Below are 27832 nucleotides of genomic sequence, written 5' to 3'. Positions count from 1 at the left end.
ACCCCTGGGGATTCATTTAAACCTGGTGGATTCAGTACAGGCAGGTCCTGTCACCTCCTTCCAGACTAAGCAATGTGTCAGTGACATGTTCTTTTACAGTCCCTTCAGCAGCTCCTGAAAATGTGTCTGCTGAGGCCGTGAGCTCCACCCAGATCCTACTGACATGGGCTTCAGTCCCTGAGCAGGACCAGAATGGGCTCATCCTGGGCTACAAGGTAAGTAAGTGTTCATGATGAGTCTGCTCTGCCTTCAGGGCTGGTGGGAAGGTGTCACAGATGTGTCACTTGGGCCAGTTCCTGACTTCATCAGCTGTCTTGTCTGGAAGAGATGGACTGGGAGAAGTGCTTTCCAGGCATCAGTCAGGAAGCAAGTACAAGAGAGACCCTGACCAGCAAGCCAGGCCCTGCTGCCTGTTCTGGCTGAGGCACCCTGGACCCTTGGACCGTGAATGGATTCAGCTTCTGTCACCTCCTGTCTAATGAGAGTGACCACAGTGGTCACTTCCCAGAGTTGCTATGTGAAATTAGAGGCTTCTGGGAAATGGTCCCTGCTCTCTGCGTGCTGATTTGTAGTGGCCCTAGGTGGGGCTGTCCTCTGTGAGGGTTGGACTTACCCTTGCTTCTCCTGGTCCATCTTAAGCTTCTACTGAGAATCTTCAAAACCGCCTATTTCTTTCTTTCTCTCTCAAACATGACCAATACAGTTCCCTGGCTCTATATCTGGCTCCAATCTCTGAGCAGCACAATGGACTTCTCTGGATCTGGTCAATAATGTGATGCTGCTCTCATGGGACAATCAGCTGGCCTGGAGCAGGAGAGCACCTGCCTAGAATCCCCCAGTGAGGATGTGCTCAGATGCATTTCCTCTCTGTAAATATTCTAATGGCCCCGTTCAGGATCCATGCTGTGTGACACACCCAGGGAACATGGCAATCCAGAGTATACGACAGAGACACGACAAGTCTCCTGCTCCACGGTGGCAGCCATGTTGGGTGGGTTCAGTGGACAGAGCTTTGTGCCGCACCTCCTGCTTCCTTCGGGGAAAAGCTTCCTGTGCTGGTGTCAAAGTCTCTCCAGTGACCCTCTCTCTCAGAGCGTGGGGATCACTTGCCTTGGAGAACAGTTCAGAAAGGGATAAGCTTAGAGGGAGGACTGAGGAGAGGAGGAGGAGGCGCTGGAGGAGCACATCTCGGTTCATCCCTGTGACCTGGGGGTAAGCCTTAGGTTCACATGAGGAAGAGCAAGTCTTCTGGGGCAGGAACCCCAATTTTTTGGAATCAAGGGATTTCATGGAGACCCAAGCTCCATTTCTAGAAAGCAAGAGGCTTGTGCCCAAGACCAAGCCCATGCTTCAGTGGGAGCATTTGGCATGGCTATAATCGAGAGCTTCAGATCTTGCCAAATTGTGCCCAGGCAGCCAAATCACCAAGCTGTAGGCAGAGCTGTGTGATCCCAGCCACTCTTCTGGAGTATAGTTGCCTCATGGATGCCTTCCCCCTTGATGCCAGTGGGTAGAAATGAGATCCAAAACCCCCTTAAAAGCTGCCCTTGTGGAGAAAGCACAGTTGGGTGGCCCCTGCAGGTTAGTTCTGAGCTGCTACCCTGTGCACAGGGAGCCCCCTGTAACCATCTGCATGTGTGTGTTGATGCTTCAGATTCTGTACCGTGCCAAGGACCTGGATCCAGAGCCCAGAAGCCACGTGGTTCGAGGGAACCACACACAGTCTGCCCTGCTGGCTGGCCTGCGCAAGTTCGTGGTATATGAGCTCCAGGTGCTGGCGTTCACACGTATCGGGAACGGGGTCCCTAGCTCTCCCCTTGTCCTGGAGCGTACCAAAGATGACAGTAAGTACATGGCTGGCCCTGCTGCCTTCTGCCTCAGTTTTCGAATCCAAACAATTTGGATTGCAGTTGTTTTTAGTGTAAATTTTCAACCACTTCTTTTTTTTTTTTGAGTCGAGGGAAACAAAACAAAAACAAAATTGTTTTCCAGTCACTGGGTGTTTATGTGGCCAACTTGAGCCCAGAGAGGATTCTTATGGCCTGATTATGGACTGTGTGGCATCTCGATCCTAACTATGCTGTGGGCAAGGGCTTGTGAGGGTGGGGTAGGTTATGAGACATGAGCCCATCCTTTTAGTAGCAGCTCTACAGACCTAGGTCAAACTCCTCACTGGACCCGGGTGTCCATTCTCATAGGGATGGCGGGTCTCACCATTGCCTTCGGATTGCTAATTACACGTTCCTGCACAGAGAGCAGCACGTTTGACAGCACCCAGGGGTCCCCAGGCTCTGGTGCTTCCAGATTTGAGTAACAAGCACATCTTGCTGGCTTTGTTTTTATGGAAGTCTAAATCATTGGTAAATATGTTTTTCCACTTTGCAGATGTCAAGCACTTAAAGGTTAGTTCCTTCACATGTTCATTATTAAACAGGCCATAATGAATATGTCAGGGGGAAAATACTGATCTGCCCAAACACCCACCTCGGGATCGGAAGTGTCTGGCAGGACGGAAAAAACAATAGGGTTGTTGAAGCATCTCCTTGGAATGGCTAATGAGCCACAGTTCCACTTGCTCCATTAAAAGAGCCCTGTGCCCCTCTTCACTCAGTGTGCGGATCTGTATTACTTCTCATTACTGTGACCAGATGTCTGAGAAGTAGTTTTATAGAAGGGGGTTGATTTGGGCTCACAGTTGGAGGGTGCAGGCCATCATGGCGGGAAGGCATGGCGGCAGGAGCAGGAGGCGGCTGGTCACATGACATCCACAGTCAGGAAGCAGAGAGATAGGTGCTGGGGCTCAGGTCGCTTTCTCCTTTGTATTCAGTCCAGGACCCAGCCTGTGGGATGGGGTCTGTCACACTTAGGATGAGTCATCCCACCTCAGTTAGCCAAATCTAGAAAATCTGCCATGGACATGCCTAGAGCCTGTCTCTTGGGTGATTCTAGATCCTGTCGCACTGACAGTCACAGCCATCACTGCTCCCATGGGATTGCCCTTCAGCTGTCTCCAGGGTGAGGGGTTAGGGGGAGATGGGCAGTACAGGGGAAATTGATAGTTGCACCAATCACCTAGGTGGGCACACTTCAGATTAGTCCTAGGAAAAGAAAATAAAGACATTTAAAAAACTGTCCCTCGCTGAATGTGGGTGACAGTTTTGTGGCTTGATCTGTTTGTGGGGTCCCTGGCAGCAGGACCAGGACTTATCCCAGGTGCATGAACTGGCTTTTTGGAGCCCATTCCCTGTGGTGGGATACCTGGCTCAGCCTTGATACAATGGGGAGGGGCTAGGCTGTCCTTCAACTTGGCATGCCGACTTTGTTGACTACCATGGGAGGCCTTACCCACTCTGAGGAGTGGATGGGGGTAGAGTGGGAGGGAGGTGAGGAGGCGGGAGAAGGGGATGGAGGGGGAAGTGAGGTTGGTATATAAAATGAAAAAAAATTTTAATACATAAATTTTTTTTTTAAAGAGGATGAAGAAAAACCAAAAAAAAAATGCAACATAAAATAATGTAACACATCTTTGCATCATTAAACAAATGTTCCATAGTATATACAAAAAAACAAAAAACTGTCCCTCAATGTCCACTGCCATCTTCTTTCTAAAGGACACATGTAGTCAGGCAATGATTCTTTTCTTTTATTATTTATATATTATTATCATGTATTGTTTATATAAACATATCTTCTCTCTTCATTTTGACACAATCTGTTGTGCCTTGGGGACAGCTCAGAAAGTCATTGCTGTTTCACCTTGGTGTTATAAATGAGTCCTGGCATTCAAGCCTGTGGCCTCCTTTGGACGTTTACTTCACCCATGTATAGGTATCATTGCACATGTCCAGATTCACCCACCTAGAATGGATATTCCCCACATTCTGTTTCTGCATCAATTGCTCCTGGCCATTGCGTGGGAATCAATCCATGATTAAGTCCAATGAGATGCTCTCGCACTGGCCACACATTAACTTGCCCATCCATTTAAACAAATATGTTTTATGAGGGCTGAGACCCTATTATTCAATCATTCCACAAGACATCACTGCATTTTAAATTATTGGTGCACTGAGCCACACAGAAGAATTATTATGCGCATCAGTGAACATGGGCTCTTAAGTTTCTAAGACAGGGCAGGCAAGGTGAGGCAGGCATTGGCCAGAAAGCCTTGGTTGTCAGTGTGCTTCCTCAGTGGTTGAGGGGAACTAAGGGATAAGTTACCTTGTATTGCTTACCTCTGTTGTGGCTATAACCAGATACCTAACAAAAGCAGCTTTAGGGAAGAAGGTTTACTCTGCTCATAGCTCAAGGGTATATGGACCATCATAGTAGTGAAGTTTGGCAGCAGGAACATGAGGCAGCTGGTCCAATTTGCATCCACAGGAAGCAGAGAGAGATGGATGCTGGTGGTCAGCTTGCTTTCTCCTTTTTATTCAGTCCAGGACCCCAGCCTGTGGGGTGGGGTCACTCGTATTTAGAGTGGGTCTGCTCCCCTCAGTTAACCCGATCTGGAAACCCCACAGACATGGCCAGAGGTGTGTCTCCCAGGTGATTGTAGATCCTGCCGAGTTGACAATCGGTATGGTTCATCCTAGTTACCAGTCGCCTGCTCTACAAATGCCAAACCCAGCGAATCCATAGGTAACCCTCAGGCTAGCATTGCCATTAGCTGTTCTCTCAAGTCATGGAGACATAGTTTCTCAGCATGGTTTTCTAAGCCAGGTGGTCAGGATTCAAAATAAGGTGTGTTTTTCAGAATTGTTAGGGAGTTGTCAGCCATCGAGGGTCCTGAAGTCCTTCCCTGAAAACATGGCCTGGGAAGATGACAGAGTCTGTGAAGTGCCTGCTGATTAAGCATGAGGACCTGAGTTCAAGTACGTAAAAGCCACATAAAAAGCCAGATACAAAATACAAACTAAGGGGCTGGAGAGCAGACTCAGCAGTATAGAATGCTTGCTCTTCTCCCAGTGTTCAATTCCCAGTACCCACACTGGGTAGCTCTTAACTGCCTGTAACTCCAACTCCAGAAGATCTGATGCCTTCTTCTGGCCTCCACAGACAGATGGACATGCAGCATATGTCACAGACACATAAATAAATGAACAGTTTTTAAAGGGTAAATCAATTTCTAAGACATAAATTAAAAAATGAAAGCGTGGGACCCCCTCTAAGGAGACCCACGTTCTCCTTAGAGCATGAGACTGGCCACAGAACCCTATACGACTCCTGCCTCACTGTGCTTTCCTTCAGCCCCAGGTCCCCCCGTGCGGCTGGTGTTCCCTGAAGTGAGGCTAACTGCGGTGCGGATTGTGTGGCAGCCCCCGGAGGAGCCCAATGGTGTGATTCTGGGTAAGGAACACTGAGGTGGAGAAGAGAGATTTGTTCTCTCCTGTTTCTGTCAGACAAGGGGGTGGGTGGACACAAATCTTGTCAACAGCAGCATCTCCTGGACACAGAGCATCACAGGCTTCTTTTGTTCCTGAGCAGGGCACTGAGGTTTTCTCAAGGAATGAAATTTATATTTTATTAACCCAGAATTCCCTCCATTTGTTTATGGTCCATGGCAAGCCCATTCGTAATCAGCCCCCTTCCACTCCAGGCTGTGCCGACGGTGACTTGGGAAATGGCAGGCTTGTTTTTCAGTCAGTGCAGACCAGGATCCTAAGGGCACCTGTCTCCCACCATGAGGCTTACGCTGACCCATGGTAGAGGCCCCCTGGGATGACATGTGAACCTCAGGTTCTCAGCTTCACATTCAGAGACGCAGCTCTGAAAAGATTGATGGAAAACTAGCAAATTGTGTTTTGAAATACCATCGATACCTTTACTTATTTATCCTCTTACTAAGTTATATTAAAGACCCATGTTCATCACTATTGCCTAGTGGGAGACAGGACTGAGTAAGGTTCACCATTCTCAGGTCTCTCTATGACTGACATGATCCCAAGTCACTAAGTGTCCTGTGAGCCACTCCTTCCAGATGGAGGGTGGGGTGGGTGAAATGGTGCTTCACAGTGAGTCTGGAGGGGGAGCAACTTACACGGCCCTGGGAGCAGGGAAGGGACATCTGGTGGCTTCTGCCTGAGAGTGCAGACAGATCCAGAGCTGGGCCGGGTGGGGACCACGGGCAAGTGCTCTGCTGTGTGCTGGAGAATGTGACACAAGGAAAAATGTGATGCATTTCAGGGGAAGGGTCCCAGAATACAGCACAGTGCACGACTGCAGACCCAAGTCACCAGTGACATCCACCTGGTCCCCGCTCACAGGAGGCTCCAAGATAGTAGGCAGAGAAATTCTTTATCTGAAATGATGAGCAGGTGGCAAAAAGCCACTACCATTCCCTGCTTTTGATCTTGCCAGTCTAAGACTTGGCTTGAAGAAAGTATTTCACTTTTGTTAAAAAGAGGTTGAGGGGCTGGAGAGAGGGCTCAGCAATTAAGAGCACTGGCTGCTCTCTCAGAGGTCCTGGGGTTGATTCTCAGCACCCACATGACAGCTCACAACTGTCTGTAACTCCAGTTCCAGGGGATCTAACACCCGCTTCTGGTATCCAGGGGCACCAGGCACACAGGTGGTACACAGTCATACATGTAGGCAAGTCATCCAGATACATAAAACAAAAATACATCTCAAAAAACAAAAAAACATTTTAAGGAGATTGAGGACTGGGGAGATGTCTCCGTCAGTAGCGTTTGCTATGCAAGCCTACAAGCCCAGGTTGGATCCCCTAAACCCATGTAAAAAAGAATTCAGATGGCAGCACATGCATGTAATCCCAGCACTGGGAAGGTGGAGACGGGCGGGTCCAATGAGCTCACTAGCTGGGCAGCCTCACTAAATGGTGAAGTCCTAGGCCAGTGAGAGATCCTGTCTCTAACGGTGAGTAGTACTTGTCTCAAAAAACAAGGTGGACAGTATCTGAGGAATCACACCTAAAGTTTTCTGTGATATCTTGCATGCACCTATACACACATGCATGCACCTACACACACAGATATATGCACACAACACACACACACACACACACACACACAGAGAGAGAGAGAGAGAGAGAGAGAGAGAGAGAGAGAGAGAGAGAGAGTTCAATAACCTATGCATCTCCAGCAGCCCAGGGAAGGAGGCCCAAAAGGCATGTTTTGTGGAACACTTACCTCCTTAGGACAGGCCTGAGTGATGCTATGCTATGCCATCTACTCAAGGAGGCCGTGGCCTGTTTGCTCCTTGACCTGCCATTGCAGGATCCCTGAAGCTACCAGACGCAAGTATTTCTGTGATCCCAGAGCTTCTGAACCTGGTGGCTGTGAGGTTACAGGTGCTTGAAGCCCCTTTTGGAATGAGTTCTGAATGAAAAAGATAGCAAGCCTTATCTGGAGCCAACACCATGGGCTTGGCCCAGGGGTAGGGAAATGGCCTAAGAGCAGGTGGCCAGTGCAGAGGCAAACCATGCTTTAGCAGGAGCCTACCCTCAGCATGGCAGCAGGAAGCAGGTCATTATGAAGCCAACAGAACTGGATGCATGATTCCCTAGGAGTTGTCCCCCAAAGGCCACAGCAAAATAGGCAACATTTTGGTAGATGCAGTATAATAGAATTCTGGTCTGGAGTCCCAGAGGTCTCCAGACTGTTTTCTATGAAGAAGTAGGTTCTTTGAGCCCCACCCTACCCCAAGCTGCCCACCCCCATTACCGATCCTACTGACCCCTGCTCAGGCCCAGGCACTGCTAACTCCTTGGTTCACTCTCTGCATATGTCATTGTTCTGGGACTGCAGATGATGCTGCAGCATTGCACTGCTTACCAGAGCCTCCTATGCAAATACAGAGCCAGGGTCTTACCCGGGGTCCTCCTGTAAGAGTCATAGAAGGCCTCCTCCTCTTTGTTTGCTGCTACTGTGATTGAATGCCACAGACTGTACAGTTTACAGAGAATGAAGGTTCACTCTCCCTAGGCTCACAGTGCTTCTTATGTTAGACCCTGAGAAGTAAGCGATGTGATTTTAAAACCAGCCTAGTGCCCCAGGTGGGCCGTAAGGCTGGGTCTAATACAGCTTCCTGTGTCCCACTGGAAATGATGGCATATTCGGTGTAGTGCTAAGGGCAGGTGTTTAAGGAAAGGGGGTTTAGACAGTCTCTGGGGATGGAGGGCTATCGGGGAGGGTCTTGCTGGTGGGGACCCTGCATAGGTCACACATGGGGGTGGGGTGTCATACAAGAGAGAGTGAAGAGGACCTTTATAGATCCTGCAAGGTAGTTCAGTTCTGTATTCCCCAAAACTCATGTGAAAAAGCCAAGCTTGATGGCACATGCTTGTCATCCTAGTTCTGCAGAGACAGAGACAGAGACAGAGGCAGGAGGATGGCATGGCTCACTGTCCCGCCAGCCTAGCCTACTCAGTGAGCTCCAAGCCACTGAGAGACCCTGTCTCAAAACAGCAGGTGGGCAGCATCCTACAGAATGACACCAAGGCTGACCTCTGGCCTCCACAAGCCCATGCTCACAAGTACACACACACACACACACACACACACACACACACACACACACACACACTAAATAACTACACAAGGTGCCAGGGACAACGGACCCACCAGTCAGGATCTGGGTAATACACTGATGCCTTAGCCTGTAGGTGACTTTACCTGGTCTACCACCAAAGAAAGAACCCACCTGTGGATCCCACCTTCTAGTCCCTCACTGAGGACCGTCTGCCTGCAGCACACTCCCTTCAAGTACACCACCTGCTCTCCATGTGTCTCTGCCTGGCAGGCGCCCTCCTCTGCCCTCACAGAGGACATCGTTCCAGATGGGACTGTCAGCTCACTTCTAAATCTTTGGCATCCACTCTTCAAAATGTCCTGGAACATTTGTTTCGCATATCACAGAAGCCCCATAACGTGAGATTTAGGCAGCGGTAACATGCCAGGTCACATCCATCAGACCTGGAACCATGAGGCCTCATGACCACCTGAACAAATGAAACGGGGTGAGGACACACACACACATACACACACACACACACACACACACACACACACACACACACACACACACACGTCCTTGTTGGGAGTGTGGCCTGTGTAGCCGCTAGAGGGCCACACGTGGGAAAGATGAGCAGGGCCACCTCCATCCCAGCCATTCTCATCTCGAGACATTGTGCCCAAAGGAAACTCTAAGGGGTTGACAGGACATTCCTGTGTGAAACCCTGGGCACACCCCTGTAATCCCAGTACTCAGAATGTGGAGGCAGGAGATTATGAAAGTAAATTTAAGGTTATCCTTAGCCACTAAGTGAGTTCAAGGCCAGCCTGGGCCATAGGTCTCACATATGAGGTCCTGTCTGGAAAAAAATTCAAAGGAAACACATCTATATGCATGGCTATGCATTTAAGCATATTTGTTTATGCAGCAAAGGAAGTGGCTGTAATCTGCAATTTGCATGGTTCAGCTCTCAGAGGGCTGCATGTACTTCTCCCAGTGTCTTAGGCTCTGTGTTACATAGGCACAAAGCAGAGTGGATGATGGGTAAGACCCCAAAAGCCCCACTGCCTGGGCTCAAACCTTAGCCCAGCATCTACTAACTGAATACATTTATTAAAAGTCACTTGGATTCCCAGGCCTCAGTTTCCCCATTTACACCTCCCTCAGCTTGTACAATGAAGCGCTCAGAAAAAACATCTACCACATTCATTGCTCAATAAATGTGAGCGTTCCTGTCCCATCTGCTAGCCTTTCGCTTCTGGCTGGAGGGCCTTTGATCCTGGGGCTGGCTTGCAGGACCCCGTATGACATGGGGCCGAGCCAGGTCAGAAATTGACTTTGTGTGTACTGATGGCACACTGAGTTCCCCTGTTCTCCATCACTCTGCTATGTGTGCGTGTGTGTGTGTGTGTGTGTGTGTGTGTGTGTGTGTGTGTGTCCATGGGTGTTCAGGTATGACACCTGTACACACAGAGAGATCAGAGGGGGAACCTGGGTGTCCTTTGTCAGTCTCTACCTTATTCCCCTGAGACAGGGTGTCTCTGTGAATCTGGAGCTAGGCTGTTGGCTCACAAGCTCTAGTGACCCTCCTTTCTCTGTCCCCACAGTGCTGGGCTTACAGACATACACATACAGCCACACTTGACTTTTTACATGCGTGCTGGAGGTTTGAACTCGTGTCCTCATGCGGGCACAGCAAGTGCTCTTACCTGCTGCACTGTTTTCTTAACTAGGACCTTTGGATTGAATGTGACGTCCTGAGGGGGCCATCACTGAAAATCCCAAACACATAGGGAAGAAGTGGGTGATATTTACATGATATTTACAGACTTCGAGCACCCTGCATTAGTCAGTATACTATAGAAGAACAAAACTGATTTGAGTATACATTACAAAGAGAATTTATTAGAGACAGGCTAGAAAATCCAACAACAGCCATCTACATGCTGGAGAAGCTGAGAACGGGGTAGCTGGTCAGTCTATGAGTCCGGATACCTCAGAAATCCCCATCTGGTGCATAGGGCCTGAAGGATTCCTGGAGAGCCACTCACTGGTCCTCAGCCCATGTTGGAAGTCTACAGAGACTGGATCCCAATGCCAGTGAAGGGTGGCAGCAACCGAAGCGCAGATGCACTTACCAGCAAGGAACAAAGGCAGGCAAGCAGAGTGCTGCTTTTCCCTCCAGTCTCTGTGTCTGGGCTGCTGGAAGGCACTGCCCACCTGGAGGAGGATTCTCTCTTCCTTAGTTAGTTCTTCCTGTGAATCCCCTCACCCCTCCGTTCAGAAGCGTGCCTCTTAGTTGACTCCAGAGCCAACAAGATTAACCATCACACACAAATGCTAAGTCAGATGGCAGTAACTGTCTTAGAGTACAGTTGTAATGGCATCTGGTGATAGCAGACGCTGTCTGGGTGACCCATCACTTGGGTACCATTACAACCAGCACATCGGACCACAGATGCTCTAGGAAAGAAAGACAGACGGGTTCCTAAAGATCCAGGTTGTTGCTGGAGTGAGAAGGAAACACTCTGTTTCCCTGGCTTACCTCGAAAGGATGTTCCCACTCAGGCTGCCTGGGCTGGCGGTCGTCTAAGCCTGTGAACTCTCCCTCAGCTCACACCATCCCTCCCAGTCTCTGTGAAAACATGTTCTTGCATTTCCCAAAGAGATTAACAGCATGAAACAGTGCCAGGTGCCTGAAGGGAGAAAACACTTGCTTGTTTGTGTGGTAAATATTTTACTATGGAGAGCTCTGAGCGGTTGGAAGCCTCCTTTGGGGGTTGTATGGAACTACCTGGGTATAGCCACCCGCTCCAACTTGGCAGATTGCTCCTCACACCCTTGAATACTGTTAAGCTAGGCTTCACTCGTGTGCTCTTCAGAACCGTGCCATAGCAGGGCCCAGACACTTTAGATTCCACTCCTTCCCCACCCATCGGAAGCCCCTCCCCCCACCTCCCATCCCTTCCAGCCAGGGCCTAACACTAACCTTGAACATTTTTTGAGAACCCTGCTGTAGCTTTACTGTGTTCCCATCCCTTAAGTAGATAATCTGTAAACCTACAGCTACATGCCATGAGCTAAACTTGGGGCTTCTTGGGACCCTTAAGCTGTGTCTGAGTTCTCTGATACCTTTGTGAGTGTGAGCACAGACATCATAGCTTCCAAACTGCCATCAAGGCTTAGCAGCACCATGTCCTGCTGATGACCTTGCTTTGGGGACCCGAGCATCATCAGGGAAACCAATGCCTTTGGTTGTTGGCCATCAGTGCAGCTCATAAAAGGTTCTCAGCTGCCTTGAATGTTAAGACAAAGCCCCAGATAGCTGTTCCAGCTCTCAGGGTCAGACATCAAGTTGTGGGGACCCCCACGAGGCTTGTAGCCCATGGCTGTGTCATCATATCCTCTCCTCTGTCATTCCTCCAGCCAATTTTCTAGGCGCACAGTATCCCCTCCACCTTCCAGCACGTTCAGAAACCGACACAGGCTTCTCACTGCACATTTTAATCTTCCCTCGGATCGATGTCCCTCATGCTTGGCCTTGTTCTCTTCAATGCCCATATTATCATAATTCACCCATAACCTTAAAAACTGGGCTTCTCTCGGGCCACATTCTCCTCCTCCTCTCGAGTAAGCATACCCATTCTTTGCAAACACACACGGCAGCCTCCTGACCTCAGCTCACTGAAATCCTGCCTGCTAATGCTTCTGATCCGGCTGCAACCGTAATTACATAAGAAGCCTCATCCTCGGAACCGCTCTTAGCTCTGAACACCATCCATCATTATTGTCTAAAAATGCAAGAACTACTCCAAAGCTGCCTCTTCCACCGGGGATGTACAGGGGAAAAGACCGCCGTGGTCCAGGGAATGAGTCTTTTCGGCGTGTCAGGGTGATGAGCGGGTGTTAATTTTTATGTTCAGCACACCAGGGTGCAGGGCCTGCTAATGATGCCATATCTATTGGATGAAAATAATAGCAAGGTACAAACAGAAGCCTGAGGCTGAGGAGTTTTCTCTCGGTAATAGCTCAGTGTGGGAAGTGGATTGGAGGTAGAAAATAATAACCCAGATTTCCTGCAGTTAGGGACAAATGACATTGAGCCTTGTGGTTTCCCTACATTATCTACAGAGTCTGCACGGTAGCTGTCCCGGGTAGATAGTTTTCTCTTTCTGTTTCAGAGACAGAGGGGTTGGGGATTAAGGGTAGCCCTGCAGCAAAAATCCCCTTCCATGAGAGGGAGGGCCCTACTGTGCTAGGCAGCCATAGGATTGTCCCAGGACCCCTGGGGATACCCTAATCTACCAGAGTCAAGTCCTCAGATAAATGGCGTAGTGTCTGCAGATAACCTGTGCTTACTAACTACATACTGAAGTCATCTATAGGTGACCGCCTGTGCCTTGTCCGGTGTAGATGTTTTTATAGTGGCAGTCACGCTGTATCCTCTAAAGATGACACCAAGGGTCCCCACCACCCAGCACTAACACAGGCCTTTTCTGGAGTTTTTAAAGAAATTTTTAAATTTTTATTTGCGTGTATATTGGAGTGTGTGTGTGTGTGTGTGTGTGTGTGTGTGTGTGTGTGTCTGTGTGCAAGTGCCCTGTTACTGCTCAAGAACATGGCCAGTCCCACCTTCTTAACAGGCAGAAACACACCCTGGAAGGCCACAAGGTCTAAATGGATATAGATGAAAGGCCTGCACTAGAGAGGCCTCTGTACATAGTGCCAGATGTTATTCATTCATTCTTCTCTGCATGTGCAAGTGTGTGCACCTGTGTGTGGGAGTAAGCTGTCAACATCAAGTGTCATTTCTGAGACTCTGTCCATCTTGTTTTTTGAGACAGGGTCTCTCACTGGCCTGGGGCTTGCTGATTTGGCTAGCTGTCTCCACTTCCCCAGAACTGGGGTAACAGACACACCACCACCTTGGCTAGGTGGTGGATGCTAGGACTGAATGCAGGTCCTCACACTTGAACAGCAAGCGCTTCACTTACTGAGTCTTCTTTCCACTGTGGATGTTGTCAGTGTTACCAGTGAGAAGAGAGACATTGAGAGTTACATGGGGTAGGGACTTAGCCAAGGTAAACAAAGAACTGGACTGGGTTAGAACATACATCATTGTCTACCTACTCTCTGGGCAGGGGCTCCCAGGAGATACAAAGATCCACATGTGACAACCAAGAGCCACTGAGTCATACCACGGCCCCTCACTGGGGGATTCTAGGCAGGTGCTCTACCACTGAGCCACACCCCAGCCCCTCACTGGGGGATTCTAGGCAGGTGCTCTACCACTGAGCCACACCCCAGCCCCTCACTGGGGGATTCTAGGCAGGTGCTCTACCACTGAGCCACACCCCAGCCCCTCACTGGGGGATTCTAGGCAGGTGCTCTACCACTGAGCCACACCCCAGCCACTCACTGGGGGATTCTAGGCAGGTGCTCTACCACTGAGATTTCTGTGTTTTTTATTCAGATATTCAGTCTTTCTACATGCCCTGGCTAGCCTTGAACTCATTCTGTAGCACAGGCTGGCTTGAGCTTTTAGTCATCCTGCCTCAGCCTCCTGAGAAGCTGGGACTACACACTGGTGCCAATAGAACTAAACTAATGTCCTTTTTTAAAAAAATTAAAGAAAGTCAGCTGAAATCTAGGCATTTTTTTCTAAAATACTGTTAATAAATACTGACTCCATGACTACAGGTATCATTCCCAGTCAGAAGATCTTAGAGTTGTGGAGCTGGAGAGATGGCTCAGTGGTTAAGAAAGAATGCTTGTTGCTCTTGCAGAGGACCTGAATTCAATTCCCAGCATCCATGTTGGGTGGCTCACAGCTGTAACTTCAGCTCAAGGAGATCTGATGCTCTATTCTGGACTCTGAGTGTACCTATACACACATGGCATACACTTACATACATACACATAAATCACAATTTTAAAAAAAAAATTAAGGAAAACAAAGACTTTAAATTTGGGTCATCCCCCTGGTTTCTAAAGAAGTAGACAGAGTTGTAAAATACATGCTTCCATGGAGGATCCTACTTTAAAGTTACCTGGTCTTTGCTGGGCTCAGAGTGAACATGTATCATGTGCAGCTAACTCAATAAGCCCTGACATGTTTGGGCATTGCCCGTGTAATGGCCAAGGTGAGTGTCTTACAGTTAAGGTTTCTATTGCTGTGAAGAGACACTATGATCACAGCAACTCTTATAAAGGAAAACATCTAATTGGGGCTGACTGACAGTTTCAGAGGTTTAGTCCGTTATCGTCGTGGAGAGACATGGCAGTGTGCAAGCCAGACATGGTGCTGGAGAAGGAGCTGAGAGTCCTCCATCTCTTAGGTTTTCTATAGATACATAAAATCATATATGCATACATATATACTTACACATGCATAGAGATTATAAAAGTAGAAGTTGTTATGTAGGTGGTAAAAGGACCCGTGAGGGGAGGGGAAGAGGAAAGAGAAGGGAGAAGAACATGGGGTAGAATGTGTGCGGTAAGAATGTTCAACCTTTTGGCATTATGATAGAAGTTGTCATATAGAGTTCCTGCTTGAGAACCATGCAATCGAGTTACGGAAAAAAAATCACCACCCAGCTAAAACGCTCCTGGGTATGTACCCTAAAGTCTGACATAGCACAGAGACACGCTCACACCTGTCGCACTGTGGACAGCAGCCATGCTACGGAGCATAGCTGCAGAAGGAGACTTGCCACACTGGGCATGGCTTGAGCATAGGAGACCTCAAAGCCTGCCCCCACGGTGGCACACTTCCTCCGACAAGGCCTCACCTACTCCAGCAAAGCTGTATCTCCCAATAGTTCCACTACTCCCTATGGGTCAAGCATTCACACACATGAATCTATGGGGGCCATTCCTATTCAAACCACCACAGTGAGGCAGGTTAGGTGTTGGTCCTAGGAACTCCAGAGCTAGACCTGAGGCTTCTGTAGGTCTGAGGAGGCATAGGTACTGATAGGATGATGGGCCCTCAGGGAAGAAAAAAAAAAACACATGAAAAAAGTAACTGCAGGTGTGACAAAGAGCCCTAGAATACCCTGGTGAGGGGCGTCATGGCAACAGCATCCACCCATTATAGAGGGTAGAGACCAGGTGCCGTTACTGTGTTCTGGTTACATGTGTTGATATGAAACAGCAACAGACATAGGTCTCACCTCAAAGGGAGATAGTTTATTCTGGAGCACAATATCAAAATATGAGCATGGCCCAGGAACACGGATTTGGATTACCCCAAATTCCACCTTCCAGTGTGGTAACAGTTGGTGGGATTTTCCCAGTAACGAAGCAAAGAAAATCATAAATCAGGATAGTTTTCAAACACGTTAGTGGGAACCTTGGGTAGGCGTGTCACGGCAGAGCCAAGAAGTCACTGTAACAGACTTTGGATACTGTCTGACAACATGCTTAGCTTTGGGTGGTTGGTGGAAGTCAAGGGTATGTTTGTACATTTCAATGGATTTACCTAATCATCACAAGATGCTAGGCACAGAGGTAGGCTGTAAATGCTATTTAGGGGCTGAGATAGCCCAAGATAATTTGGCTGTAGACCTGTGACTTCCAGCTGTTGACAAAATATTGATGTGCTAATTATCAGCCTTGGAGAATGTTTACCAAGGGGGAGACTTTTTCCTGGGAAGGTCAGTTAACACATGGATTTGAGAAACAGCTACAAAGCAAATTCTGTGCCTTCACTGTCCCTGTGAGATGTGGCCTGTTGTCTGCAGCACAGGAAACCCCAACAGCCTGTTAGGTGTGGCTTGTGGTACCCACTTCAAGCTCAAGAGACAGAGGTTGTATATGTGGGGGTCACTTTTCACATAACAAAGTGGGGGACTTGCAGAGCGATGTGTCAGTCCAGGCACATCTCTCTGCAGTTGTGGAACTCTGTTTCTGCTGGGAAACCCTCTCAGAGGTGACTGCAGGGTACAGGATCTGGCAGGGGTATCCAACATAGGGCCCATGGACTACATGAGCCCCAAGAAAGCTGTGAGTATGGCCCACAAAATCAAAATTACAAAAAGTTGTATTGTATTATTATTTTTTCACACTCTCATATATTGCTTACCGCACCCACTCTACCCCATGTTCTTCTCCCTTCTATTTCCTCTTCCCCTCCCCCATGGGTCCTTTTACCACCTACATAACAACTTCTACTTTTATAATCTCTATGCATGTATAGGTATATATGTATGCATATATGATTTTATGTATCTATAGAAAACCTAAGAACCACCAATGACCTCTCATTTGTGCTTTCTCAGCATGATATGTGACTTTCTATGATTTTTACAGTTACATCTTCAGTTACATCCATTTTTCTGAGAACAATATAACTTCATTCTTTATGGATGGAAAAACATTTTTGTGTGTAGGCAGGGGGCGGGGCATTGGGTAGGGTCAGAGTCATGGTTTAACAGTTAACAGCACTTGCTGTTCTTACAGAGGACCTGGGTTCAATTCCCAGCACCACACTTTATACCTCACAACTGCTTGTAACTCCAGTTCAAGGGCATCTGATGCCCTCTTCTGGCCTCTGGATATGACACACATGGTGTACTGAGAGACGAATAGGAACACACACATAAGTTAAATTATTTTTTGATTCATTGCATAAACAGTACATTTTCCTTAACATTCCTATGCTGTCGGATATCCTGTATGGGCTTCGTAGCATGGCTGCTGTCCACAGTACTAGTATGCGACAGGCGTGCACGTGTCTATGTGCTATGTCAACTTGGGTACATACCCAGGAGTGTTTTAGCTGGGTGGTGATTTTTTTTTTCCATAACTCGATTGCATGGTTCTCAAGCAGGAACTCTATATGACAACTTCTATCACAATGCCAAAAGGTTGAACATTCCTGGAAGCAAGCAAGAGCCAAGAGGGGCTGTCTCCTCTCTGGAAGTGCGGGAGGTTCTTTATGAAGAAAAATAGGGCAGACCTGGGGCGCCCATCATCAGCAACCCTGGGCAAACTGTAACCTTTCCAGATGCCTTTGCCTCCTTGTGTTTGGCCTGCTGGGGACCACTGCTGTTAGCACTTGCTGCCAGAGTAAGACTGTAGAAACCATGTCCCCTGCACATGGCTGTCCAGCTACCGTGACATCTTCTCATTATATGATTCTCTGAAGATCTGAGACTGTGTCCCCTGGGGCACCCCAGCTCCACCTCCCATGACTGAGCGCCATGGAGAGAAGAGGTGGCCTAGGAGGACGGACCAACAATCTCTAGGCTGCAGGCCTTAGTCAGTGAATAAGAAGGGGAAGGGGCTTGGACCAGCTGCCAGATGCCTCAAAGCACTTGGACCCCACGGCTGGTCCATCAGAGATAGGCAGTGGCCATAATGGCCATTCATGGGTCTGGGGTTAACATCCCATGGACACTGGGCATCACTCTGGACAGGGATGAGGGTTGTGTCACCTGGTCTATAGGGCAATGATAAGCACCCTATCGATGACCTGTGGTGGCTAGGTCTGAAGGTCAGGGTGTGCTCCATCTGACCTCTGTGTGAGTGTCCTCCTGGTCTCCCAGTGGAGGACTGGAAGGAACTCACCAGACAGTGGGGGAATGGCTTGGAAAACCCTAGAGCCAAAAGCTAACTAACCCAGGGGGACCAGGACTAACAAAAGCACTACCTGAGAGCATTCAGAGGACTAGCCAAGCTGTGGAGTAGGAGGAGCCACACCTCAGGAGGTGAGCAGACCTCCATCCTGGTCCCCATAGGTGGTCCCTACTCACAGGCTGCCCTAGCAGGCAGAGCTGTGGAGGACCAGGGCGGCCTTTAATGCTTTTCTTTTCCCCTGCTGAGTCCCTCTTGTTTAACATCATCACTTGGGTTGTCATTATTTATTTTTAGATGTCACAGCACCCCATCCATTCTGGTTTTAATCAGAAGCTGGACCACACGTGGTCCATGAGCCCAGAAGGCGGGCTGGCCCACGGCTCACGGTTGGGTCTGGGAAATTGGCAAGGCTTCTTCAGAAGCCGGCGGGCAGGCACTGGGGTTGCTTGGTTGGTGGGATTTGATCATTATAATGTCTGATCAACCATGACCCCTTCACAATCAAGGAACTCAGAGAGACACGCAGAGCCAGCCAAACCCTGCCACTCCGGAGTTATGGAAATTAACAGAAGGGGTATTTAACTATTTAACGTGGAGCCTCCAAGCTCAGGCAGCCTGGGCAAAGGAGGCCTAGTCACTGGAATCACGGGAGATGAGGATGTGGGGAAGGCCGGGGCGGGGGGGGGGGGGGGAACTAGTAAGGGGCTAAATAATGCAAGCCCTAACCATGAAGCAGTCCTGCCAGCTTCAAGCACTGCTCCTGCTGAGAAGTATGAACTAACCTGCTAAGGGCAGGCTCTGGCCTCTCCTGCGGGGTTGAAGGGAAAGGCTGCACCGTAGGAGGGGGGATGGAAGGGGATGGAAGAGCCAGAGGCGCTGGTTCTTGACAATCTCCCGTGGGAACAATGTGGGATCCTGGGTCTGGTGGCATCCCCAGGAAAGATGAAGCTGTCTTCACATCTTGTTCCCGTGAAGGGTAAACTATGAGACAAGTTTCATAGAGGACTGAGCTCAGACAACCACACTCACCACCAAGGGTGCTCTCCCTTTCAAGATGCGCCCCGCAGCCTTTGGAAATCAGGAAGGAACAGAGGGCAGGCTGTGTTTGGGTTTCCAATCTGGGCTGATTATAGAGTGTCGGGAGTGTAGGTTTTCTGGGCAAGCAAAGACATAAATGACTAAGCTGACTCTTGACTCTGTCCCCACCCCCTCCCACAGGGTACCAGATTGCCTACCGCCTGGCCAGCGGCAGTCCTCACACCTTCACCACTGTGGAGGTGGGTGCCACAGTGCGGCAGTTCACAGCCACAGAGCTGGCCCCGGAATCTGCATATATCTTCAGACTGTCTGCTAAGACGAGACAGGGCTGGGGCGAGCCCCTGGAGGCCACAGTCATCACCACTGAGAAGAGAGGTGAGATCCCAGACCCAAATCTGACTGTAGATGGCAGGGCACACAGCTGTTTTGTCAGCCCCCTGCCCCATCCCCCACAGCGCCTAGAAGCCTGGACTAGACGTGGAGCTAGGCAGATTGTCATATTATTTTAAGTATGTGTAGTATGTGTGTGTGTTCAGACGTACGCATGTATATGTGCAGGTACTCGTGCATGTGCACATATGTGGAGTCCAGAGGTCAGGTGTCTTCCTCCAACACCCTCCACCTTGCGTTTTGAGACAGTTTCTCATTGAACCCAGAGCTGGCTGTTTGGGCTAGGCTGACTGACCAGCAAGCTCCAGAGGATTCACCTGTCTGTGTATGCCCAGCTTTGGGGTTAAAGACATGGGTCATGGTGTCTGGCTTTTTGCAGGTGCTGAGGATCAGAACTCATGTCCTCATGCATGCTCTACAGGCATTGTTCTTGCTGAGCCATGTCCCCAGCTCGGAGTTAGGCGTATTGTCAAAGTGTCTTTGTGACACCACTGTTAGCCGCCTGCCTGCCCACTGTCTCAGACAGTCAGGTGTTATTATCGAGGCCGGAGGCAAGAAGTGCAGCTCGGAGAGGCTAGCCCAGGGTAGCACCGAGCTTTGTCTACAGCAGTGGTTCTCAACCTTCCTAATGCTGCGACCCGTTAATACAGCTCTCCAGGGTGTGGTGATGCCCAACCATAAAATATTATTGTTGTTGTTGCTGCTACTTCATCACTGCAATTTTGCTGCTGTTATGAATAGTAATGTAAAGATCTGATTGGCAGGATATCTGATATGAGATCCTGGAGGTTGCAGCCCACAGGTTTAGAACCACTGCTCTAGAACCTTCCACTGCAGCCCAAAGGGCCTCTCTTGGAACCCATGCCTTCAGGCACAGGGGCTCTGGTGATACCTTTCCTGAGGAGACATAAACCAACCGTGACCAAACAGGGCTCCACCAAAATTCAGCTTGGAGAACCAGCGAGTTTACGGGGACTGTCTGCAGCACCCAAGTGGTAGGGATTTGCTTACATACACGTGGCGACCCCCAAACAGTTGGACCACCACCAAGTGATGACCTCATGGGGTCTGCCTTTCAGTCAGTCTTCAACTTCCTGTATAATCTAGTATCTATCTCCCAGGATCACTTGCAGCTAGCTAGGTGGAGGGCAAGAGAGCATAATGACTGGGATCCCAGGTGAAGGTCCTATGACCTTCCTATCCTTCATCTCCCAAGGAGTGCCAGTAGCTCCATCATTATTAAAATAGATTTAGCTAATACCATCCTTATTCTGCTCAATTAGTTACTATGGTTACCAGTCCAAGATAATCTCTACTCTAAAATAGCAATGATATTATCATGTTGTGCCCAGAAGAAAAAGTCATACAAGGAATGCCCTCATAGCTAGGTCTGGGGAACTAGGCCAGGAGGACTGGAAAACACCCAGAGCTCAAGGCTCAGGCCTATGAGGCCTTGGCAAACCCTTCCCCTCTCTCTGCTATGGCACTAACTTAGGAGGCCTGTGCAGAGCAGTGCCCAAGACACCCTGGACAGGAAGGTGGCTTTTCCTGTCATCAGCAAGGCTCCCAGGAGCTGCTTTGGTGTGAAGTAAGTGCTCAAAAAATGTGAGTGAGTATCACAGCTGCATTTGTGATGACTTTTATCACAAGGTCTAAAGCAGGCCGTTTCAGGGATCGAGGAGTCGAACTCAGAGGCTTAAGTCTAACAGAGGGAGGGGCTGACAGAGCTCACACCAGGCTCCAGTCAAAGCCTCCTAAGGTGGTTTCAGGGAAGAAACCAAGTCCTTGTCAGAGGAGAAGCCTGCTGGGTGGAGAACAGCCCCCCTGAGGCCAACCATGCCTACCTTGTGCTGCCCCAGAGTCAGCACCAAAGAAGGAAGTCAAGCCTCACCTCCCATACCCTGAACCAGCAAGTTCCCAGCAGGCCCGGTGTCCCTCAGCCTTCCCTGGACTGAGCCAGGATCCTCCCAATGACTGCAGCATGGTCCAGCCACCTGGCTGCAGGAGCCAGCAGGCTGAGCACATCTCTTCTTCCAGGGTCTTCCCAGCTTCAAGCTGCCAGTCAGGCTATGTTAGCCTTTCACTACTATAACAAAATACCCTAGAAAAACAACCTAAAGGAGGAAGGTTAGTTTTGGCTTATCGGTTCCTGTGTGTTCAAAATATGACTGTGGTGGCAGAGGGAGGGAGGAGCTTTTGTTTATGAGGTCTGGTCACTCCTACAGAAGGTTTAATCCTCACAGCAGGAGCTTGTCAGCTCTAGGGGGTGGGACAGCCTGGTCTCTCTAGGATAAAGATAGTCTTAAAGCAGGCAGGTACATCACCTAACGACAATGTAGCCCAGGCTGGCCTTGAACTCCAAATCATCCTGCTTCTGCTTCTTACATGCTGGAACTGCAGGTGTATGCCATTACACCTGGCTTTACGGGCCACAGGAGACCAAAGCCACCCAGGCCTTATTCATGCTAGGCAAACACAGCTACAGCACATTTGGGGTCATGCTTGTCTTTCTCTTTCTGGAAGCTAACATCTTTCCCCTCCTTACAGATGTACATGTATTACTACAGAGTTCTCCCAAATACCAACTGCCCTCCCATTGGCCAGATACATGTGCATGGCTTCACTGGCACATCCCTTATTGCCTCCACAACTCTGTGAGTGGATGCTCTTACTGGGTCCTTTTGGGAAGATGTGCTTGAACTCAGAGTGGTGATGTGACCTTCAATGCCTGTGGCCCCTGGCCCAGGGGATCAGGATCCAAATGATGGGCACTGGGAGGGTCCTCTGGAGATTGGCAGCTGAAGCCTGGTCCCCAGAGTGCTTAGTAGTGTTTTTCAAAAATTGGTGACACAGGCCTTTGCTCAGGCAGCCACCCTTGGCCCTTGCCTTCTTCCCCGGGTCATGCCCTCCTTAGGAATGCCCAACACTATATGCGATTGCATGCATGCTTGTGTGCGCATGTTCATCTGTGTACTTGTGTGTGTATTACCCGTCAGTAGGTGTTTGTATGCACATGCAAATGTATACATGTACACGTGGATTTGTAGGCTTGAGTGCAGCCTTGGGTATCATTCTTTGAGACACTCTACCTTGTTCTTTGGGACAGGGTTTCTCAGTGGCCTGGCTCTTGCTGCTTTGGCTAAGCTAACTGGCCAGTGAGCCACAGGGATCCACCTGTCTCCACCTTCCCAGATTACATGCACCACCCCTCTGGGATTCTTTTCACCTGAGCTCTGGGGATCCAACTCTGGTCCTCATGCTTATAAAGTCACATTACCAGCTGAGCTCTCTCTCTCCATCCCGTGGACTCTTCGGAGGCAAAGGATGGATGAGGAATGGCCCTTAGAGTCAGAGCCACATGAAAACACATACATAAACACCCTTCTGTGGGTGGACCAGTGTGGCCTGATCATGCCGCCTTGTTGCCTGGGGCACAGGGCCACCACTCCCTGCCCAGCCCCCAACCCCTTAGGTGTGGAGAACCTTGACTTCCCACCGGGTTCTAATGCAAGTCTTAGGGACAGGGAGCTCACCATTTCCAGTGGCAATGTGCCCACAGAAGGCCTTAGAAACCAGCCAGGGAGCCCAGTTCTTTCCATCCTGCAGAAATCAGGCTTCCAGCCAGCGTGCACACTCATAGCCAGGACCACTGATTGAACCAGATCGAAGCGCCTCTCACATCCCTGTCACTGCGGGGCCCACGATCGATGGCTACTTTATTACACGCCACACATTTTAATCAGAATCAATAATCGTCATGATAAACAATTAAACAATTATTTCTCCCTCTATGGTCCCTCTGTGGAAATCACTGGGGGACGGGAACACAGTGTCAGGCACATGATAGCCATTCAAGGCCAAGGCTGGTCCCAGGCACCCTGCATTCTAACCCGGCAGAAACCATTAACAGCCTACAGGGACCCTCGCCTGCACTTGCCTCCCACCCTCCAGGAGCACTCAGTAGATTTCTCTCATGTGTTAGACTCAGGTTAACTATAAAGCAAAAGAAATGAGGTTTTAAGGATGAGATGAGCCCCCAAATCAGACAGCGTACAAAGGAGGCTGGAGGTGTTCAGAAGAATGCTACCGCAGACATCAGCTGTCATTCAGAAGTACTTGCCCTTGCTGATAGGGGCTGGGGCCTCCGGAGGCCCACGTTTCTGGCTGGTTCTGCTATGTGAGCAAGCCCTGCTCCCCAGTCAGACCTGATCTGGTGCATCCAAAGTCAGCTGCAAGACAGCCTCCTCTCCCAAACCTAGGACTCACTTGCTTTCCTTTCTTTGTGTGTGTGGCAAGGGGAAGCACACATGCATGTGATCACATGAATGGGACTGCATGTGTGGGTACATGTAGAAATCAGAGGTCCAGCCCAGGGTGTTGGCCTCAGGTACCAGTCTACCCCCCTCTTTCTTTCTTTCTCTCTCTCCCTTCCTTCCTTCCTTCCCTCCTCTCTCCCTCCTTCCCTCCCTCCCTTCCTTTCTTTCTTTCTTTTTATTGTTTTTTTTTTTCAAGACAGGGTTTCTCTGTGTGACTGTAACCAGGCTGGCCTGGGACTCACAGAGATCCACCTGCCTCTGCCTCCTGAATGCTAGGGTTAAAGGCGTGCACCAACATCACTCAGCTCTAACCTGTTTCTTAAGACAGACTGTTTCAATGGGACCTGGAACTCTCCCATTAGGTGAGGCTGGCTGGCCAGTAAGCCCCAGCTCTATGCCCGTCTCCACCTCCCTAGTACAGGAATTAAGAGCACGCACCCTCACACCCAGATTTTTATGTGAGACCTGGGGGACTGAACTTGAGTCCTCGGCTTGTATGGTAAACACTTTACCTGCACTGCTAGGCCAGCTCTCTAGCCTCAGGACTTTCTTTCTCTGTGCCTGTCCCATACAGCGGCTCCCATGGGCAGGCATCCAGGAGCAGCACAGAATGGTCTCTCATGAATCCCGGCTTTTTTCCTCCTCTGGTTGCAGAGAGGCCAGCGCCTCCCAGAGAGCTCCTGGTACCCCAGGCCGAAGTGACAGCGCGCAGCCTCCGACTCCAGTGGGTCCCCGGCAGCGACGGGGCCTCCCCCATCCGGTACTTCACGGTGCAGGTACGAGACCTGCCTGGTGGAGAATGGCAAACCTACTCCTCATCCATCAGCCACGAGGCCACAGCCTGTGCCGTCGAAAGGTACCGTGGGGTAGGGGAAGCACCCAGTGTTGTCTTTCTGAACCGGAGACCTCAGTCACATGTCTCCCTGCTGTGATGAAATCCCTGTTGGAAGGATTGACTTTGGCTCACAGTTTGAGGTGGTTCATCATGGCGGTGACAGCCTGAGGCAGGAGCTTGAGGCATCTAGTCATGCTACATCCTTTCAGGAAGTCATTCATACTCTGCATTCCAGGACCCCAGCCCCTGGAATTGTGTCACCCACACTCAGGGGGGGATTTTAGGACCTTGTTTCACCTCCTGTCAACGACGCCCTGCGGGCGTTTCCTGAGGCCTGACTCTAGGATGGTCCTAGTCTGTGTTAACCATCACACTGCGTTACCTCACTGACCTGATGTTTAAGTAGCTTGTTTCTTCATGGCCTTTTCTTACAGACTCAGTTTTGTTGTGTGTTAAATGCCTCTCCTCCATCTCCCTGCTCCACCCCTGCTTCTCCCCCGCCCATGCCCCCTTCCTCTTCCTGTCACATGTGTTCTGTTCACTGCAAAGTCTCCTTTTAGCCGCCCGTGGACCCCTTCATAGTTTCCCGGCCTCTACCCACACTTGCTCCCACACAAATACATGTGTAGTTAGGAGCTAAGGTCTGAGTATGACAGGAACATGTTGGAATGCTAATGGAAAAGTAACTTTTTCATTAATAAAAAAAAATGTAAAGCTACACAGAGAAACCCTGTCTCAAAAAACCAAAACCAAAAACCAAAAAAAAAAAAAAACAAAAAACAAAAACAAACAAAAAAAAAAAAGGTAAAGATATTGGAGAGAAAAGGGCTTCTATGGACCCAAGGGCCACTACTCTGAGAGCCCCTACCATGACCCCAGCCAGCTCACAAAATAAGAGTCTGTAGAGCCAAGGAGATGCCCCACTGAGAGCCAGCCCCCTGTCTCTGTTGACACTTCCCACACCAGGAACCCAAAATCTTTAGGGACCCTCCAGATGTGCTACACCAAGGCTCAAGGACTTGGGAGGCAAGAAGAGTGGGGCTGAACCTGGGCTACACCCCAGTACCCCCAAAGGTAGGTGCAGGGACAGAGGCAGTAAGAGGGGGTGGGTGCTGGAGGTGAAGCCAGAGAGACACCCCTTCTCGGTTGAGGTGAAATAGCTCTCCCCTTTGTCTCGCCACCTGAAGAACAAGATAGAAAGAGCAGTCGTGTCCTCTGTAGCCTTCTGAGTACCCACAGATACTGTGTTTGGTAAGGAGAAGCTCCTGTTCAAACGGGCGATTTCACTGCTTCCAGAAGAGACCTGTCAATTTCCTAACCAGCAAGAACCAGAACGGAAGCTGATCCCAGACAGCGTCCTGAGAAGCTGTTTTATCTGCTGCCATGGTGTCACCCCTAATAATCCTGGCAGCTAAGTTTACTTTCCATCTGCCTCGTGAGATCTAGTGGAGAGACAAAGCTTGACTGTGGAGACCTAGTGGACGTGGCTGTCTGCTCAAGTGACCGTGGTCCAGAGCACAGCATGAAGATAGGATGAGAGCTGCTGGCATTGTGAGCGCCTATGTGGTGGCCGGGGCTGTGGGACTGTTAATGGGGAATGTTGGACATAATAATGGTAAGATGGTAACACATCTGCAGTGGGTGGTCCAGAAAGGAAGCTGGCTCGTGCTTCTCTTCAGAAGGTGCAGCAGGTGCCTTAGGGAAAAGGGCCTTGAGGTGGGAGGAAGAGCATTAGGCTGAAACAGTATGGTATGTGGAGATCTAGACATGATGATGTCCGAGAGGGAAGGAGAGGCTTCCTTGAAGCCTGAAGATGAGTTTAAGAAAGATGGTGTGCCGGGCGGTGGTGGCACATACCTTTAATCCCAGCACTCGGGAGGCAGAGCCAGGTGGATCTCTGTGAGTTCGAGGCCAGCCTGGTCTACAGAGTGAGATCCAGGACAGGCTCCAAAACTACACAGAGAAACCCTGCCTCGAAGAATGAAAGGAAGGAAGGAAGGAAGGAATGAAGGAAGGAAGGAAGGAAGGAAGGAAGGAAGGAAGGAAAGAAAGGAAGAACGGAAGAAAGAAAGAAAGAAAGAAAGAAAGAAAGAAAGAAAGAAAGAAAGAAAGAAAGAAAGATGGGTGGTGTGTGTGTGTGTGTGTGTGTGTGTGTGTGTGTGTGTAGAGAAAGAGTGGGAAAGAATACAGCCTGGTAAGGGATGGCAGAGGTAGGGTGCAAAAGAGACTCTTCAGAGAGCAGCCTTCATCAGGGAGCTGGCAGGAAGTTTCATATCACGTGATTTGGTTCAACAAAACATGTGACAAAGAGCATGGCGGATCCAGGCATTGGTTAGGGTCCTAGACTGGGGGCGACACAGAAAGGTTTTAATGCTCCAGACCATAGAAAGACTCAGAGCACCTAAGTCTAACTGCCTGGGGTGTAGGATCTAGCCTTTTCAGAGTGATCACTGCATTTGAGAGGTGGGCCTGGGTCCTAAGAAAGGGGCTCCAGTTTCCCCTAGACTCGGCTTCGGGGGTGGCCTTGGAAAGGGGATTCAGACAGGATGGGGTAGTGGCTCAGTGGGGTTAAATCAGAGCAAGCATGGAAGCAGGAGTATATTCCTAGGACCACGCTGAGCAGCACCAACCCTCTTGTCTAGCATGGGCTTCATACCTCTCTTTCTTTTCTGCCCTTCTCTGTGACTTCCCCAGGCTGGGGATTCCAGGAATGTTATGGAAGCATGCTTTACCCAGAATTCAGTCTGTGATAAGTGCATAAAATCCAGAAATATATATGTACAGGGGTTTAAATGCTCTTAAAGTTGAAAGGCTCCCTAGGAGAAAGGGCAGCAGTACTCTACACATGCTGGCCAGGGAATGAGTCTCCCAGGAGCTGCTTTGACCTGACTATTTTCTTTGCTTGCTGTTTGGGAGCCCTGAGCTGGCCTGTCTGGAGTCAACCACTGCTGCTATCTTTACATCCTGTTCCAGAGTCCAGAGCAGGCCGACCTATTTTTCTTATGTCCTATTTTTGGGGGCCTTGTTGGCTAGTCTCTCCAGGAGTTAGCGCCTGCCTAATAGGACCAGTCATTACCCTAACAGAGTAGCCTCCCAGAGAAATGGGACACCTAGAAGAAAGGAGGTGACACAGGGGCTTTAGGAAGGGACAGAGACTAGGGACTACAGAAGGGCTACGTACCGGAGTTAGGGCTCC

At 49.6% G+C, this 27832-nt stretch overlaps 1 protein-coding gene across 1 annotated transcript in view; it reads left to right on the top strand.

Annotated features, from left to right (window-relative positions):
• Sdk1 (sidekick cell adhesion molecule 1) overlaps positions 1 to 27832 on the top strand; it is a 960116-nt gene that overhangs the window by 841129 nt on the left and 91155 nt on the right. Inside the window, exons 26-30 of the mRNA XM_036172523.1 lie at positions 100 to 215; positions 1655 to 1844; positions 5251 to 5349; positions 19276 to 19470; positions 24456 to 24657. Coding sequence (XP_036028416.1) covers positions 100 to 215; positions 1655 to 1844; positions 5251 to 5349; positions 19276 to 19470; positions 24456 to 24657 — 802 coding nt within the window. The remainder of the gene's footprint in view (positions 1 to 99; positions 216 to 1654; positions 1845 to 5250; positions 5350 to 19275; positions 19471 to 24455; positions 24658 to 27832) is intronic.

Source organism: Onychomys torridus, chromosome 22 (genome assembly GCF_903995425.1).
Source record: "Onychomys torridus chromosome 22, mOncTor1.1, whole genome shotgun sequence".
In the NCBI taxonomy this organism is placed as follows: domain Eukaryota; kingdom Metazoa; phylum Chordata; class Mammalia; order Rodentia; family Cricetidae; genus Onychomys; species Onychomys torridus.
This window is presented reverse-complemented; position numbering and strand designations above follow the sequence as displayed.